The 13334-nt window shown below is 64.1% G+C and overlaps 1 protein-coding gene across 1 annotated transcript; it reads right to left on the reverse strand.

The window, feature by feature from the left end:
* Nucleotides 1-306: 306 nt before the first annotated feature.
* CYTH2 (cytohesin 2) lies at nucleotides 307-10182 on the reverse strand. Its single transcript, XM_073322077.1, has 12 exons — nucleotides 10047-10182; nucleotides 8576-8723; nucleotides 8304-8370; nucleotides 7940-8058; nucleotides 7580-7660; nucleotides 7049-7161; nucleotides 6648-6796; nucleotides 6308-6419; nucleotides 3992-4068; nucleotides 3556-3627; nucleotides 2333-2487; nucleotides 307-1996 (listed from the first exon to the last, which is right to left on the reverse strand). Exons 1-12 carry the CDS (start codon nucleotides 10063-10065, stop codon nucleotides 1909-1911), a joined length of 1200 nt encoding a protein of 399 aa, XP_073178178.1. The 5' UTR covers nucleotides 10066-10182; the 3' UTR covers nucleotides 307-1908.
* Between the last annotated feature and the right edge of the window lie 3152 nt (nucleotides 10183-13334).

Genomic DNA, 13334 nt, shown 5'->3' on the forward strand with positions numbered 1-13334 from the left:
CTCACGGTGCCACGGGGTGCTCAAATCCTGCGCCAGAAGCCACCTGCATCATCCAGCCCCCCAGCTCAGTGTAACAGAACCCAGGAGTCCTGGCTCCCCGCCACCCCCTGCTCTAGCCACTAGGCCCCACTCCCCTCCCAGAGCCAGGATAGAACCCAGGAGTCCTGGCTCCCAGCCCCAAACAGAGTTTAAGCTGCTGCTGGTGCCAGGCCAGTTCGGTGCTCCTTCCCCATGCTGGCCCTGGGTGTTTGATGCCCTGAGTGGATACCCCCCCGCCCGCCCCCAGACACCCAGCGGCCCCCTGGCTGTACTCAAGACTGTAGTGTTTTTATTCCGTTGAAAGTTGCATCCATTAAATCCTTAAATAACAATTACAAAAACCTGAACCCGCCCTGGAATCCCGTGGCAGGCCCGGGGCTGGCGCCTGCCCCTCTCTGTCCACACCAGCGCCTGGGGTGGGGTGAAATCCCCCTGCGTCGGGAGGAGGCAGCAAGTCCAGGGGGTCCCAGGTGTGGGAGGAGATGGGTCCCACCGGCTTGGTCCTGTTGCCACGCGGTTGCCTCTGGGAGCCGACGATCCGGGGGTTCCTCCCAGGACGCCCTGCGGGGGCTGAGCCAGAAAGGTGGGGAGGGGGCCCAGGGATTGGTCCCGGTGCGGGGGCCCCACATCTGCTCCCGGCGGCGCCAGGCCAGGCTTTCCGACGGCGCCTCGCGCTCGTGGCAGGAGAGTAATCAGAAGGACGGGATTCCACAGCAGGCGAAAGCAAAGGGCTTTCAACCTCGGGGGGCGCTCCCCAGCCCCCTCCCAGTCCGTAGTGTACGTTCCTGGAGCCCAGAGGGGGTGCATGGAAATAGAGGGGCTCCAGATGGACCCCCAGCTCTAGAGCCAATAGTGTATACATGGGGGTGGGGGGGCTACCCCCCGTTGGGGAGATTTAAAGATGAGCTGGTGAGGGGCAGGCCACGGGGCGGGCTAAAACTCCCCCTCCGCTAGCTGCCCCGAGGAGGGAAGAACTTCAGTTCCCCCTGCTGGCTGCCAGGGGGCGCTGCAGAGGGCCCGTCGGCATTGCCGGTGGGGGGAGGGGGGGAGGAATGCCCCCCACCCCATGCCTGGCATTGCTGGAATACGCGGGGGGGGGGGGGGGGAAGACCCCAAAGACAGCAGCGCATCTGCACCAGTGCACCATAGGACCCCGCTAGCCCCTGGTGCTGAGTGCCATGGTGGGAGCATAGCATGGGGGGGAAATTCCCAGCCAGCTGGAAGGGAAGGGGCGGCTGTCTCAGGGGCTGCTAGGCAAGAGCTTATTGCATCTCGGGGCTAATTAGTGTAGATAGGAGCTTGGCGTCAGCCAGTGAAAATCCAGAGACCCGTGAAGGAAAGTGCTGAGGATACGGAGTCAGGGCCAAACCGGAGTCACTCCTGTTTGCAGTGGGGGCAGGGCCAGATTCCAGAGTCCCTCCTAATTGCAATGGGGGCAGGGTCAGATTCCAGAGTCCCTCCTAATTGCAATGGGGGCAGGGTCGGATTCTGATCTCGGCTCCCTCAGGGTGGATCTGGAGTCACTCCTGATCACAACCTGCTGCAAGGTCCTGAGCCCAGGGCATGGCAGAGGCCCCTGGCCCAGGCTGCAGCCCCCACGGGCGAGGAAGGGGTTGCTGGCCCATGGTACCCAGTGGCTCCTGGAGAGGGGCTGTATCCCAAAGTAGGGTCCCTGGGGGGAGTAGGGGTGGGGAAGACAGATCCGGCTGGCGGTGCACACAGATGCTGGGGGAGGGGAAGTCAGTGCTGCTCTGTCCGTCTGTCTGTCCGTGGCTGGGCCCCCCCGGCCCAGGGGGGTGTCAGTTTTAGAGGCGCCCAGGGAGGTGGGTTAGGGGGGGCACGGAAAGGCAGCCTGCTGGCCAGCCCAGCTCACGCCTGCTCCTGTTTCTTCTTGACTGAGATGCGCTTCTTGCGGGCGGCCAGCATCTCGTAGAAGGGGTCCACGCTGACGGCAGCCCTGCGGGGAGCGGGGGGTCAGTGGTGGGCAGGGAATCTCGCTGCAGCCAGGTGCCTGAGAGGGGGAGGCTGAGACAGACCCCTGGGCTTGGGGGAGTCACACCATGGGGGCCGCACGGCCCCTCCACCCTTGCTGGGAACGCCCCTGCCCGCACATGCCCTGTCTCTCCCCCCCGCCACCAAATGGGATGGATCAGACTTCACCTGCCACCCCCCCCCCCCATCACAAGCTGGAACCATCCACCCACAATACCCTGGGAGGGGGTTGGGAGCCAGGACCCCTGGGTTCTATCCCCAGCTCTGGGAGGGGGTGGGGGCAGGTGGGGGTGCTCCTCACTTGATGGATTTGATCCACTCGTCCTTCTCCTCCTGCGTGGGGGCCGAGATGCGATAGACCAGGTGGTTCCCTTCCACCACCCGCCCGTCGGCCTCCGTCTTGCAGGCCTTGATCAGCTGGCCCTTGTTGTTGGGAATGTACAGCTCAAAGCAGTTCTGGGGGGAACGGGGGCGGGGGGGGAGACAGAATCAGCCATGGGCTCAGGTTGCGTCGATTCCCTCCCCCCCCAGCCCCAGGAACGATTTGCCTCCCCCAACACACCCAGGGATGGGCTCAAGCTCTCAGCGGGCTCAGGCCACATCGGTGACACCCAGGGATGATTCCCCCCAACCCGCAACGATGGGCTCAGGCTCTCGGCAAACTCAGGCAACGTCAAGTCATTTTTGCTTGAAATGAAAGGTTGGAGTTGAGAGCACAATGTGAGTGGAGCCTGATCTACAAGGGTCAAAAGCTGCAGGAATGGATGGAGGAAAGAAGGGGGATGCGGATGGAGGCGGGGGGTGCATGCATGGAGGGATGGAGGGAGGGATGGGGGGAAGGTGCGTAGGATGGACAGGGGGTGTATGAATGGATGGAGGGAGCGAGGGAAGGCGGGGAAGGTGTGTGGATGGATGGAGCGAGGAGGGAGGGATGGGGAAGATGCGTGGATGGATGGAGTGAAGGGTGTGGATGGATGGAGGGGTCAGGTGCGCAGATCGATGGGGGGAGGGAGGGATGGGTAGGATGCACGGATGGAGGGAGGAGTAAGATGCATGGATGGATGGAGCAAGGGAGGGAGGGATGGGGAAGACGTGTGGATGGATGGATGGAGGGGGCAGGTGCATGGATGGAGGGAGGAGGAAGATGCGTGGACGGATGGAGGGGGCGGGTGCGTGGATGGAGGGAGGGAGGGGGAAGATGCGTGGATGGATGGATGGAGGGATGGATGGAGGGGGAAGATGCGTGGATGGATGGATGGAGGGGGAAGATGCGTGGATGGATGGATGGAGGGATGAATGGAGGGGGCGGGGATGGATGGAGCGGAGGAGGGATGGGGAAGATGCGCGGAGGGATGGAGGGGTGGATGTGGATGGATGGAGGGGGCGGCCGCGCGGATGGATAGACAGGAGGAGGAGGGCGGCCATGAAGGAGAGGATAAGGACAGGCTGACGAAGGACAGACAAGGTGAACATCGGGGGCAAGAAGGCCCTGAGGGGTGGGGGAGCACGGGGCGCTGCGCTCACCGGCTTGCGGGGGTCCTCCACCTCCCGGATGCTCAGGTTCTCCAGTGGGATGATCCCCCGCGGCTCCTTGTCCTGAGTGGGGAACAAAGCTGGAGTCAGGGGAGATGAGGAGCGGCCTGCGGGACTCCCTGCCACTGGCTACGGAGCTAAGTGGGGAGAGCCAGGGAGCCCCAGGCCCAGAAGGGCGAGTGGCAGAAGCCCCTGGGTTCCTGCAGGGGCTGTCTGTGGGGCCCAGCCCAACCCCATAGTGACTGGGGGCAGGGGGCTCACGCAAGGGGCAGGCGATTCCATCACTGACCACTAGGGGAGCGCTTGGGTCTTCCTCTGAAGCCGGCAGCGCTGGGCATTGTCAGAAACCAGGTACCAAGGCGGGGGGGGGGGGGGGGCCTTGTGGGCGGACCCCGTGGGGGCTGCTCCGGGGGGCTGGGGGGCTCACCGTGGTGTACTCGAAATAGTACAGGCAGTTGTCCGTCAGAATGAACCAGCGTCTTTTCCATGTTTTCACGCGCCCGCCTGCAGGGGAAGCAGAGATTGGGGGCTCAGTGACGGGGGCTTCTGGGGGGGCAGCTATCGATCCTGTTGGGCCGGTCCACTCAGGGGCAGCGTGAGAAGAGGACCAGGCCTGCCCCAGGGCATGCTGGGATAGACACAGTACCCTCGCCTGGGCACATGTGGGGGGGGGACAATTTCAGGCATAAGACCCCACGCAGCTGCCCCTTGACTCCAAGCGGGTGACCCGCGGGGCGGAGGGAAGCCTGAGAAACTGTTGTCACTGGCAGAACTCTCCTCCCAGAGCTGGGGAGAGAACCCAGGAGTCCTGGCTCCCAGCCCCCGCCCCCCCGCTCTAACCACCAGGTCCCATTTGGGGGGACCCCGTGTGGCACGACTGTCCCTGAGACAATCCCTCATCCGGGACCTTTGCAACCTGTGCGGAGATTCCAGGGGGCTTCCGGCAACCCCCTGCCCTCAAGGGGCCAGACCCGCCCCCCCGCACCCAGTTCCAACACTCCGGGGGGTCAGGTGTTGGGGCGAATCTCTACTGCGGTGATGCGGCCCTAACGGGGCGAGGCGCTATTTGGGGCTGGGATCCCCACCCCCCATTCCAGCAGCGGCTTCCCCCTCCGTTACCTACCTCCTGGGGAGGAACGGTGAGACCCGAGCACAAGTGGCATCAGCGGCGTGGGGGTGGGGGTGGGGGGGCCGTGGGGGGCGGGAAGGAAAACGGGGGAGGGAGAGAAAGAAAGAGGGGAGCGGGGGGAAGAGAAGAGAGAAGAGAGAGAAAGAGGAAAAATCAGTTATATCCATGTGAGGAGGAAAAAACACGGTCAAATAACACCCCTGCCGCAGGGATCAGCGCGGAGGGGGGGAATCTCAGGGAGGGGGGAGGGAATGTCCTTTTTGCTGGCTGTGGGGGGCCACAGGGGTTTGATACACAAAGCGAGGGAGTGGGGGGGCGGGGGGGCTCTGTCCAGCTTTTCCCTGCGAGGGACAGCACCCATCGTCCCGGATGGCCATTCCCTGCCCCGGGGGCTGGGGATAAGATTAAATAGGACCCAGGAGTCCTGGAGCCCGGCGCTCACCTCTAACCCGCAGCTCTAACCACTAGCCCCCCACTATCCTCCCAGAGATGGGAGAGAACCCAGACGTCCTGGCTCCCAGCCCCCTGCTCTAACCACTAGCCCCCACTCCCTTCCCAGAGCGATGATGGAACCCAGGCGTCCTGATCCCCAGCCCCCTTCCTGGCTCCTGGGAGCTGATCCCTGCTCACCCCCCTCCCAATAGCTCTCTGCTGCCCCCTAGAGGCAGCAAGGGAGTCAGGCCTCAACCAAGGTCCATCCAGGTCTGTACCCACCTCCCTTCCCCATCACCCCCCATAGATCCCTCCGCCTACCCCCCCACCGCAGCAACCCTCCCAGTCTCCAGAACAACCCCACCCAGCTTTGGACACCTCCCCCTTACCCACCTGTGACCCCAATCCCCCCAAATCCAGCCTGTGCTTCTGACTGAGCTGCCATGGGGTCCGTGTGACCCCCATCCTGACCCCTCATGGCCCCGCTAGTCTGGGAGGCACCTGCGTTGAACCTGGGGGTGCTGTGAACTGGGATCCCAATGCCTTGGGGGTGGGGGGCTCCCCCTATAGCTGTGTAGCGCCCCCCCCGGAACACTCAACCCTGGGCGGGGGAATTGAGGGGCGGGGTGGTGCCCTCAAAGGCCCCGTGGGGAAGGAAGCAGAGTCAGACTCAGGTGGCCTAGGGGAGGCCCAGCGAGCGGGGCAGGGACAGACGGACACAGACAGGGGCCAACTGAAGGCTGGAGGGGTGGGGGGAGGGGACCCAGGAGCCCTAGCTGAGGCCGGGGTAGGGGGCAGACCCAGGAGCCCTAGCCGGGGGAGATGGGGGGGCGGACCCAGGAACACGAGCCAAGGCCGGGAGGGAGCAGGCGGACCCAGGAGCCCTAGCCGAGGCTGGAGTCTGCGGCGGGGATGGACTCAGGAGTCCTAGCCGAGGCTTGGGAGGGGATGGATCCAGGAGCCCTAGCCGGGGTGGGGGGACGGACCCAGGCATCCTAGCCCGGGCTGGGCGGGGTTGGGGGGCGGGTATTATTCCTGGAGCTGCGGAAGGAAGGTCGGTGCTTTGAGGACACAGCGGGAGGTCGGTGGGACACAGAGAGAGGAGAGCGCAGAGGCATGCAGAGATCGCGGAGGTGGGGATGGGGAGTGTAGAGGTTCGGGGAGGGGGGTCCCTGCTCTCACCCAGCTTCAGCAGCCAGCCCTCCCGGTCTGGATTGAAGAACGTGTGGGTCAGGTCGTTCCCATCGTCCTCCGGGATCTTGAACGGCTCGTTCCGGATGCTGTCGTACAGGTTCTGGGGGGGGAAGGGGGTGGAGTCAAAAGAGGCCACGCCCCACTCAAGGGGTGCGGTCAGAATAAGGCCATACCCCCAACGACAACAGTCAGAGCCCATACCCCTTTTCCTGAGGGGTGGAGTAAGACAAGCTACACCCCGTCCTCACCAGCAGGCCAGACCCATGGGCCCATGTACCCCAGTATCCCGCCCCCCGGATCAGACCCCTGCCCGGTATCCCGCCCTCACCCGCAGCAGCTCCTCGGGCAGGTCGCCCCCGTCGTTGATGCCCCGGTTCATGGTGATGAATCTCTCCACCGTGGGTTTGTCTCGCACGTTGGGGTTGTGCAGACTGGTGTTCAGCATGATGACGGCGAAGGAGAGCACGTAGCAGGTGTCTGGGGGAGGAAGGGGGGACGGTAGGAGGAATGCACCCACTAGACCCCACCCTCATCCCAGAACAGGGAGAGAACCCAGGCGTCCTGGCTCCTAGCCCTCCCCTCACTCTAACCACTAGCCCCCACTCCCCTCCCTGAGCTGGCGAGAGAATCCAGGCGTCCTGGCTATGAGCCTCCCCCTGCTCTAACCATTACGCCCTACCCCCTTCCCCGGGTTGGGGAGAGAACCCAGGCGTCCGGGCCCCGCGGTACCTGTGGACTGGAAGACGCCGGGGTTGCAGAGACAGTAACGCTGGGCGAAGGCCTCCATCATGCGGTCGATCTTCTGGGCCTCCCCGGGCAGGCGGAAGCTCCATAGGAACTGCCTGGGGGGGGGGGGGCACGTAAGTAGGGGACCCGCACCAGCCTCCCCACCCCTGGGATAAAGGGGAGGGTGAGCTGCCCCCCGAGCCCCCTCCCCCCGATCCCGCTCTGCCCCCAAACCTTCCCACCCTCCCCCTCCACATCCCCCTCCCCCAGCCCCCCGATCCCGCTCTGCCCCCAAACCTTCCCACCCTCCCCCTCCCCCTCCACATCCCCCTCCCCCAGCCCCCTGATCCCTCTCTGCCCCCAAACCTTCCCACCCTCCCCCTCCACATCCCCCTCCCCCAGCCCCCTGATCCCTCTCTGCCCCCAAACCTTCCCACCCTCCCCCTCCACATCCCCCTCCCCCAGCCCCCTGATCCCTCTCTGCCCCCAAACCTTCCCATCTTCCCCCTCCACATCCCCGCCCCCCCAGCTCACCGCAGCGCCTGCACCAGGTTGAGGTCAGTGAACTCGTGCAGGTCGACGAAGGCGTGCAGCACCGCGATGTTAAAGTCCTCCCTGCGGGGGGCGGGGCCGGGGTCAGAGGCGAAATACCCTCCCCCACCCCGGTCTGTCCCCCTCCCCATGAGACAGAACTCCCAGAGCTCCCATCCCTGGCGGAGCCCAATGGCTGCAGCCCCTACCCACAGGCCCGCACCCCCCTGGCTAGTCCCTGATGCCCCCCCCACAGCTAGTCCCCAATGGCTCCACCCCCGCCCATCTCCCCCCGGCTAGTCCCCAATGGCCCCAGCCCTTCCCTTCTCACCCAGCTAGCCCCCGATGGTCCCGCCCCCTCACCTCTCCCCCAGGTAGTCCCCGATGGCCGTCTTGTTGAGCCCCTCCCCCTTGTAGAGGAACCGGGCGATCTCCTCCGGCGTGTTGTGCAGCAGCTCATTCTCCACCAGGAACTGGATGCCCTGTGCCAAGGACCGAGCGAGTGGAGTCAGGTGCCTGACCGCACCCCTTGGCTCCCAGCCCCCCGCCCCAGCCATCACCTCCCCTTCCACCGGGGAAACTGATGCACACGGAGGGAAAGGGACGAGACATATAGCTCAGGAGTCCTGGCTCCCAGCCCCCGCTGCTTTGCCCACTGGCCCCCACTCCCCTCCCAGAGCTGGGATAGAACCCAGGCGTCCTAGCTCCCAGCCCCCTCCCCTCTTACCTTTTTAGGATCCATGTTGAATTTCTTGCGGCCCATCCCTATCTTCCGGTTCCTCTGAAGGGTTTTGCTGTGGGTTGGATGGAGAAAAACCACAGGATTCAGCACTTGGAATAGCCCCAGCAGCGTACAAGACCATGGTGGGGCAGGGGCTTGGTATACAGGGGCCCAACACTGAGATGCGACCCTTCTGGGGTGGGACATGGGGGCTGGGTATACGGGGATCCCTCGCCCAGCGCTGGGACACAGCTCCTCAGGATCAGCACATTCATTACCTGCCCTCATTCGCCTCCAGACCTTCCACCTCATTCATGGCCTCGCTCAGCTCATCCCGCAGCCGCTGGATTTCCACCAGCAGCTCTTGTTTCCGCCGCCGGATGTTCTCCAGCTCCAGCCGCTCCTCGGGGGTCAGGTCCGGGGGCACTGGGATGGAAATCAGAGGTTAGCCTGAGGCAGGAACCCCCTGTTCTAGGAGCGAGGGAGGAAGCGGGATGCATGTGAGTGTTTCTTGAATTTCATGTGACACCTGCAGGGTGAGGTGGGCAGAGGGGCTGTTTATACAGGGATCCCCTGCCCAGTGCAGAGACGCAGCTGCCATAGGGGGCAGATGGGGGGCATGGCCAGGGTGCCCTGCACTGCAGCTATTTCCTGCCCCTGCAGGGCCCATAGGGAGAGGTATTTTTACCAACATGGTTAGACCAGCACAAAATCTGTGCAAGTTCCAGGCCTTAGCTGTGGCAGGAGGCTGAGAGCTCAGGTTTAGTTGCCTTCCGATGTGACGTCCCAGGGCCTTCCAGGATACCAGCCCTGTCCCATTGTTTATTTGCAGTGCAGGACCACTGCAAGCCCCAGCCCCGGGCCCCACGGCGCCAGGAGCTGTACACGGGTATGTATTATTTGAATCCTGTCGGCCCCTGGGAGCTCCAGCCCCGGATCAGGCCCCACGGCGCCAGGAGCTGTACAGGGGTATGTATTAGTTGGATCCTGTCAGCCAGGGATTGTACAAACACAGAACAAAGCCCCCTGCCCCAAGGAGCTTCCAATTCATAAATGCTGCTAACAATCCGGGGGGCGGGCGAAGGACAAGGCCGGGGGGGGGGCAGGGGAGTCAATGGAGAGGGGTGGGCAGGTGAGGAGCAAGTGGTAATGGTTCAGTCCGACACCACCCTCCCCATAGGGGAATAAATGGTTCAGCCCAACCCTTTCCTCCCCACCTCCCCCCAAAAGGGAGCCCACTCTCCATTATGAGCATTAATACAACCCAGCTCCTCCATGAGCAAGAGAATGGTATCGCCCAAACACCGGGAATGGTTCAGCCCAACCCCCCTCTTCATTTCCGGAATGGCACAGCCCAACCCTCTCCTCATTCCCCCTCTGGGAGGGAATGGTTGAGCCCAACCCCCTCCTCAACCCCTCCCGCTCTCCATTATGGGAAGCAATGGTACAGCTCACGCCCCATAAGGAAAAGAATGGCACAGTCCAGCCCTACACTGTAAGGGGGCAAGCTACCCATTCGGGGTGGGAATGGTTCAGGCCACCCTTCCCCCCCCCATTAAGGGGAGGAATGGTACAGCCCTGCCACCTCCCGACCAGCAAGAGAATGGTGCAGCCCAAACACCCCTACAAAGGCGGGAATGGTTCGGTTCAGCCCAACCCAGCCCCGCCCCCCCGACAGCCAGCCGTGAATGGGCGGGGCCCCGCAATAGTATGGCCCGCCCCGAGAGTGGTACAGTCCCAGGCCCCTACCATAGACTCCGTCCTCCATGGCGCCCGCACCGGCCGCCGGGGCTGCTCCGGCCCCTCGGCTCGTCCCGTCTCTCCTGCCGCGGCGGCGGCTGCTTCCTCCTCCCGCAGCCGCCCGGCCCGGCACTGAGGAGAACGTCCCGCCTCCTTCCCCAGAACCAACCAATGGGGGAGCGGAATGCCAAGAAACCCGACCCCTGCCCGCTGGGGACAACCAATGGGAGGAGGCAACTCCCGTATGAACCCGTCAGCTTGTAAGAATGATAGATAGAACAACCAATGGACTCCAGAGGTTTGGTTAAACTCCGCCCCACTTCCGAGATTGAGATGTAGATTGACCAATGAGACCACGCAACGAGTTCAACAGCCTGCCCTATTAGTAATTGACATTCAGACCGGCCAATCAATGCCTAAGATCCAACAGGCTCACCCCCTTGGTTAGATCGACAGCTCAAGCAGCCAATGGGAGTACGAATAGTCATAATTCACTCACTTTGGCTGTCAATCACTATAAATGACAGACAAGCCAGCCAACAGAAGATCGAATCAGCCATTCCTTGGCCTCCGTCCCTAACAGTGTCCAGATGACAGATTTGAAAGAGAACAATCTGTTACTAAGGGCCTACTGGGGCCTTGGCCGTTGCTAAGGGCCTATCTTTATGAATAATTAATCAGTGTATCGTGAATATTAATGATCCCTTATTAATATTCAGCGTACAGGTGGCATGAGCCCTGCCCCCCCGACCATCCAGGGACCCCGTCACCAGGGCAACCCGGTGTCCCCCTGCGCCCCCCCGGGCCCGGCCCCCCCGGCTACACGGACAGAGACAGACCCCCCCAGTGACACCCCATAACCCCCTCTGCCCCATAGACACCCCCAGGGACACCCCCATAGCCCCCCTCTGCCCCATAGACACCCCCAGTGACACCCCCATAGCCTCTCCCTCTGCCCCATAGACACCCCCAGTGACACCCCCAGTGACACCCCCATAGCCCCCCTCTGCCCCATAGAAACCCCCAGGGACACCACCAGTGACACCCCCTCTGCCCCATAGATACCCCCAGTGACACCCCCTCCCACCTCCTCCCCCTCTGCTCCATACACACCCCCCGTGACACCCCCATAGCCGCCCCTCTGCCCCATAGACACCCCCAGTGACACCCCCATAGCCTCCCCCTCTGCCCCATAGACACCCCCAGTGACACCCCCAGTGACACCCCCTCTGCCCCATAGATACCCCCAGTGACACCCCCTCCCACCTCCTCCCCCTCTGCTCCATACACCCCCCCATGACACCCCCATAGCCGCCCCTCTGCCCCATAGACACCCCCAGTGACACCCCCTCTGCCCTATAGACACCCCCAGTGACACCCCCTCCCACCTCCTCCCCCTCTGCTCCATACACCCCCCGTGACACCCCCATAGCCGCCCCTCTGCCCCATAGACACCCCCAGTGACACCCCCATAGCCCCCCTCCCCCACAAACACCCCCAGTGACACCCCGTAGTCGCCCCCCTGCCCCATAGACACCCCCAGTGACACCCCCATAGCCCCCCCTCCCCCACAAACACCCCCAGTGACACCCCATAGTCGCCCCCCTGCCCCATAGACACCCCCAGTGACACCCCCTCCCACCTCCTCCCCCTCTCCTCCATACACACCCCCCGTGACACCCCCATAGCCGCCCCTCTGCCCCATAGACACCCCCATAGACACCCCCAGTGACACCCCCTCTGCCCCATAGACACCCCCAGTGACACCCCCTCCCACCTCCTCCCCCTCTGCTCCATACACCCCCCCATGACACCCCCATAGCCGCCCCTCTGCCCCATAGACACTCCCAGTGACACCCCCTCTGCCCCATAGACACCCCCAGTGACACCCCCTCCCACCTCCTCCCCCTCTGCTCCATACACCCCCCGTGACACCCCCATAGCCGCCCCTCTGCCCCATAGACACCCCCAGTGACACCCCCTCCCACCTCCTCCCCCTCTGCTCCATACACACCCCCCGTGACACCCCCATAGCCGCCCCTCCGCCCCATAGACACCCCCAGTGACACCCCCATAGCCTCTCCCTCTGCCCCATAGACACCCCCAGTGACACCCCCAGTGACACCCCCTCTGCCCCATAGATACCCCCAGTGACACACCCTCCCACCTCCTCCCCCTCTGCTCCATACACACCCCCCGCGACACCCCCATAGCCGCCCCTCTGCCCCATAGACACCCCCATAGACACCCCCAGTGACACCCCCTCTGCCCCATACACACCCCCCGTGACACCCCCATAGCCGCCCCTCTGCCCCATAGACACCCCCAGTGACACCCCCTCTGCCCCATAGACACCCCCAGTGACACCCCCTCCCACCTCCTCCCCCTCTGCTCCATACACCCCCCCGTGACACCCCCATAGCCGCCCCTCTGCCCCATAGACACCCCCAGTGACACCCCCATAGCCTCCCCCTCTGCCCCATAGACACCCCCAGTGACACCCCCAGTGACACCCCCTCTGCCCCATAGACACCCCCAGTGACACCCCCTCCCACCTCCTCCCCCTCTGCTCCATACACCCCCCCCTGACAACCCCATAGCCGCCCCTCTGCCCCATAGACACCCCCAGTGACACCCCCCCTCTGCCCTATAGACACCCCCAGTGACACCCCCTCCCACCTCCTCCCCCTCTGCTCCATACACCCCCCGTGACACCCCCATAGCCGCCCCTCTGCCCCATAGACACCCCCAGTGACACCCCCATAGCCGCCCCTCCCCCACAAACACCCCCAGTGACACCCCGTAGTCGCCCCCATGCCCCATAGACACCCCCAGTGACACCCCTTCCCACCTCCTCCCCCTCTGCTCCATACACCCCCCGTGACACCCCCATAGCCGCCCCTCTGCCCCATAGACACCCCGAGGGACACCCCCTCCCACCTCCTCCCCCTCTGCTCCATACACACCCCCAGTGACACCCCGTAGTCGCCCCCTCTGCCCCATAGACACCCCCAGTGACACCCCCTCCCACCTCCTCCCCCTCTGCTCCATACACACCCCTCGTGACACCCCCATAGCCGCCCCTCTGCCCCATAGACACCCCCAGTGACACCCCCATAGCCTCTCCCTCTGCCCCATAGACACCCCCAGTGACACCCCCAGTGACACCCCCTCTGCCCCATAGACACCCCCAGGGACACCCCCAGTGACACCCCCTCCCCCACAAACACCCCCAGTGACACCCCCGTAGTCGCCCCCTCTGCCCCATAGACACCCCCAGTGACACCCCCTCCCACC

This window comes from Lepidochelys kempii, chromosome 23, assembly GCF_965140285.1.
Source record: "Lepidochelys kempii isolate rLepKem1 chromosome 23, rLepKem1.hap1, whole genome shotgun sequence".
Lineage (NCBI taxonomy): Eukaryota > Metazoa > Chordata > Testudines > Cheloniidae > Lepidochelys > Lepidochelys kempii.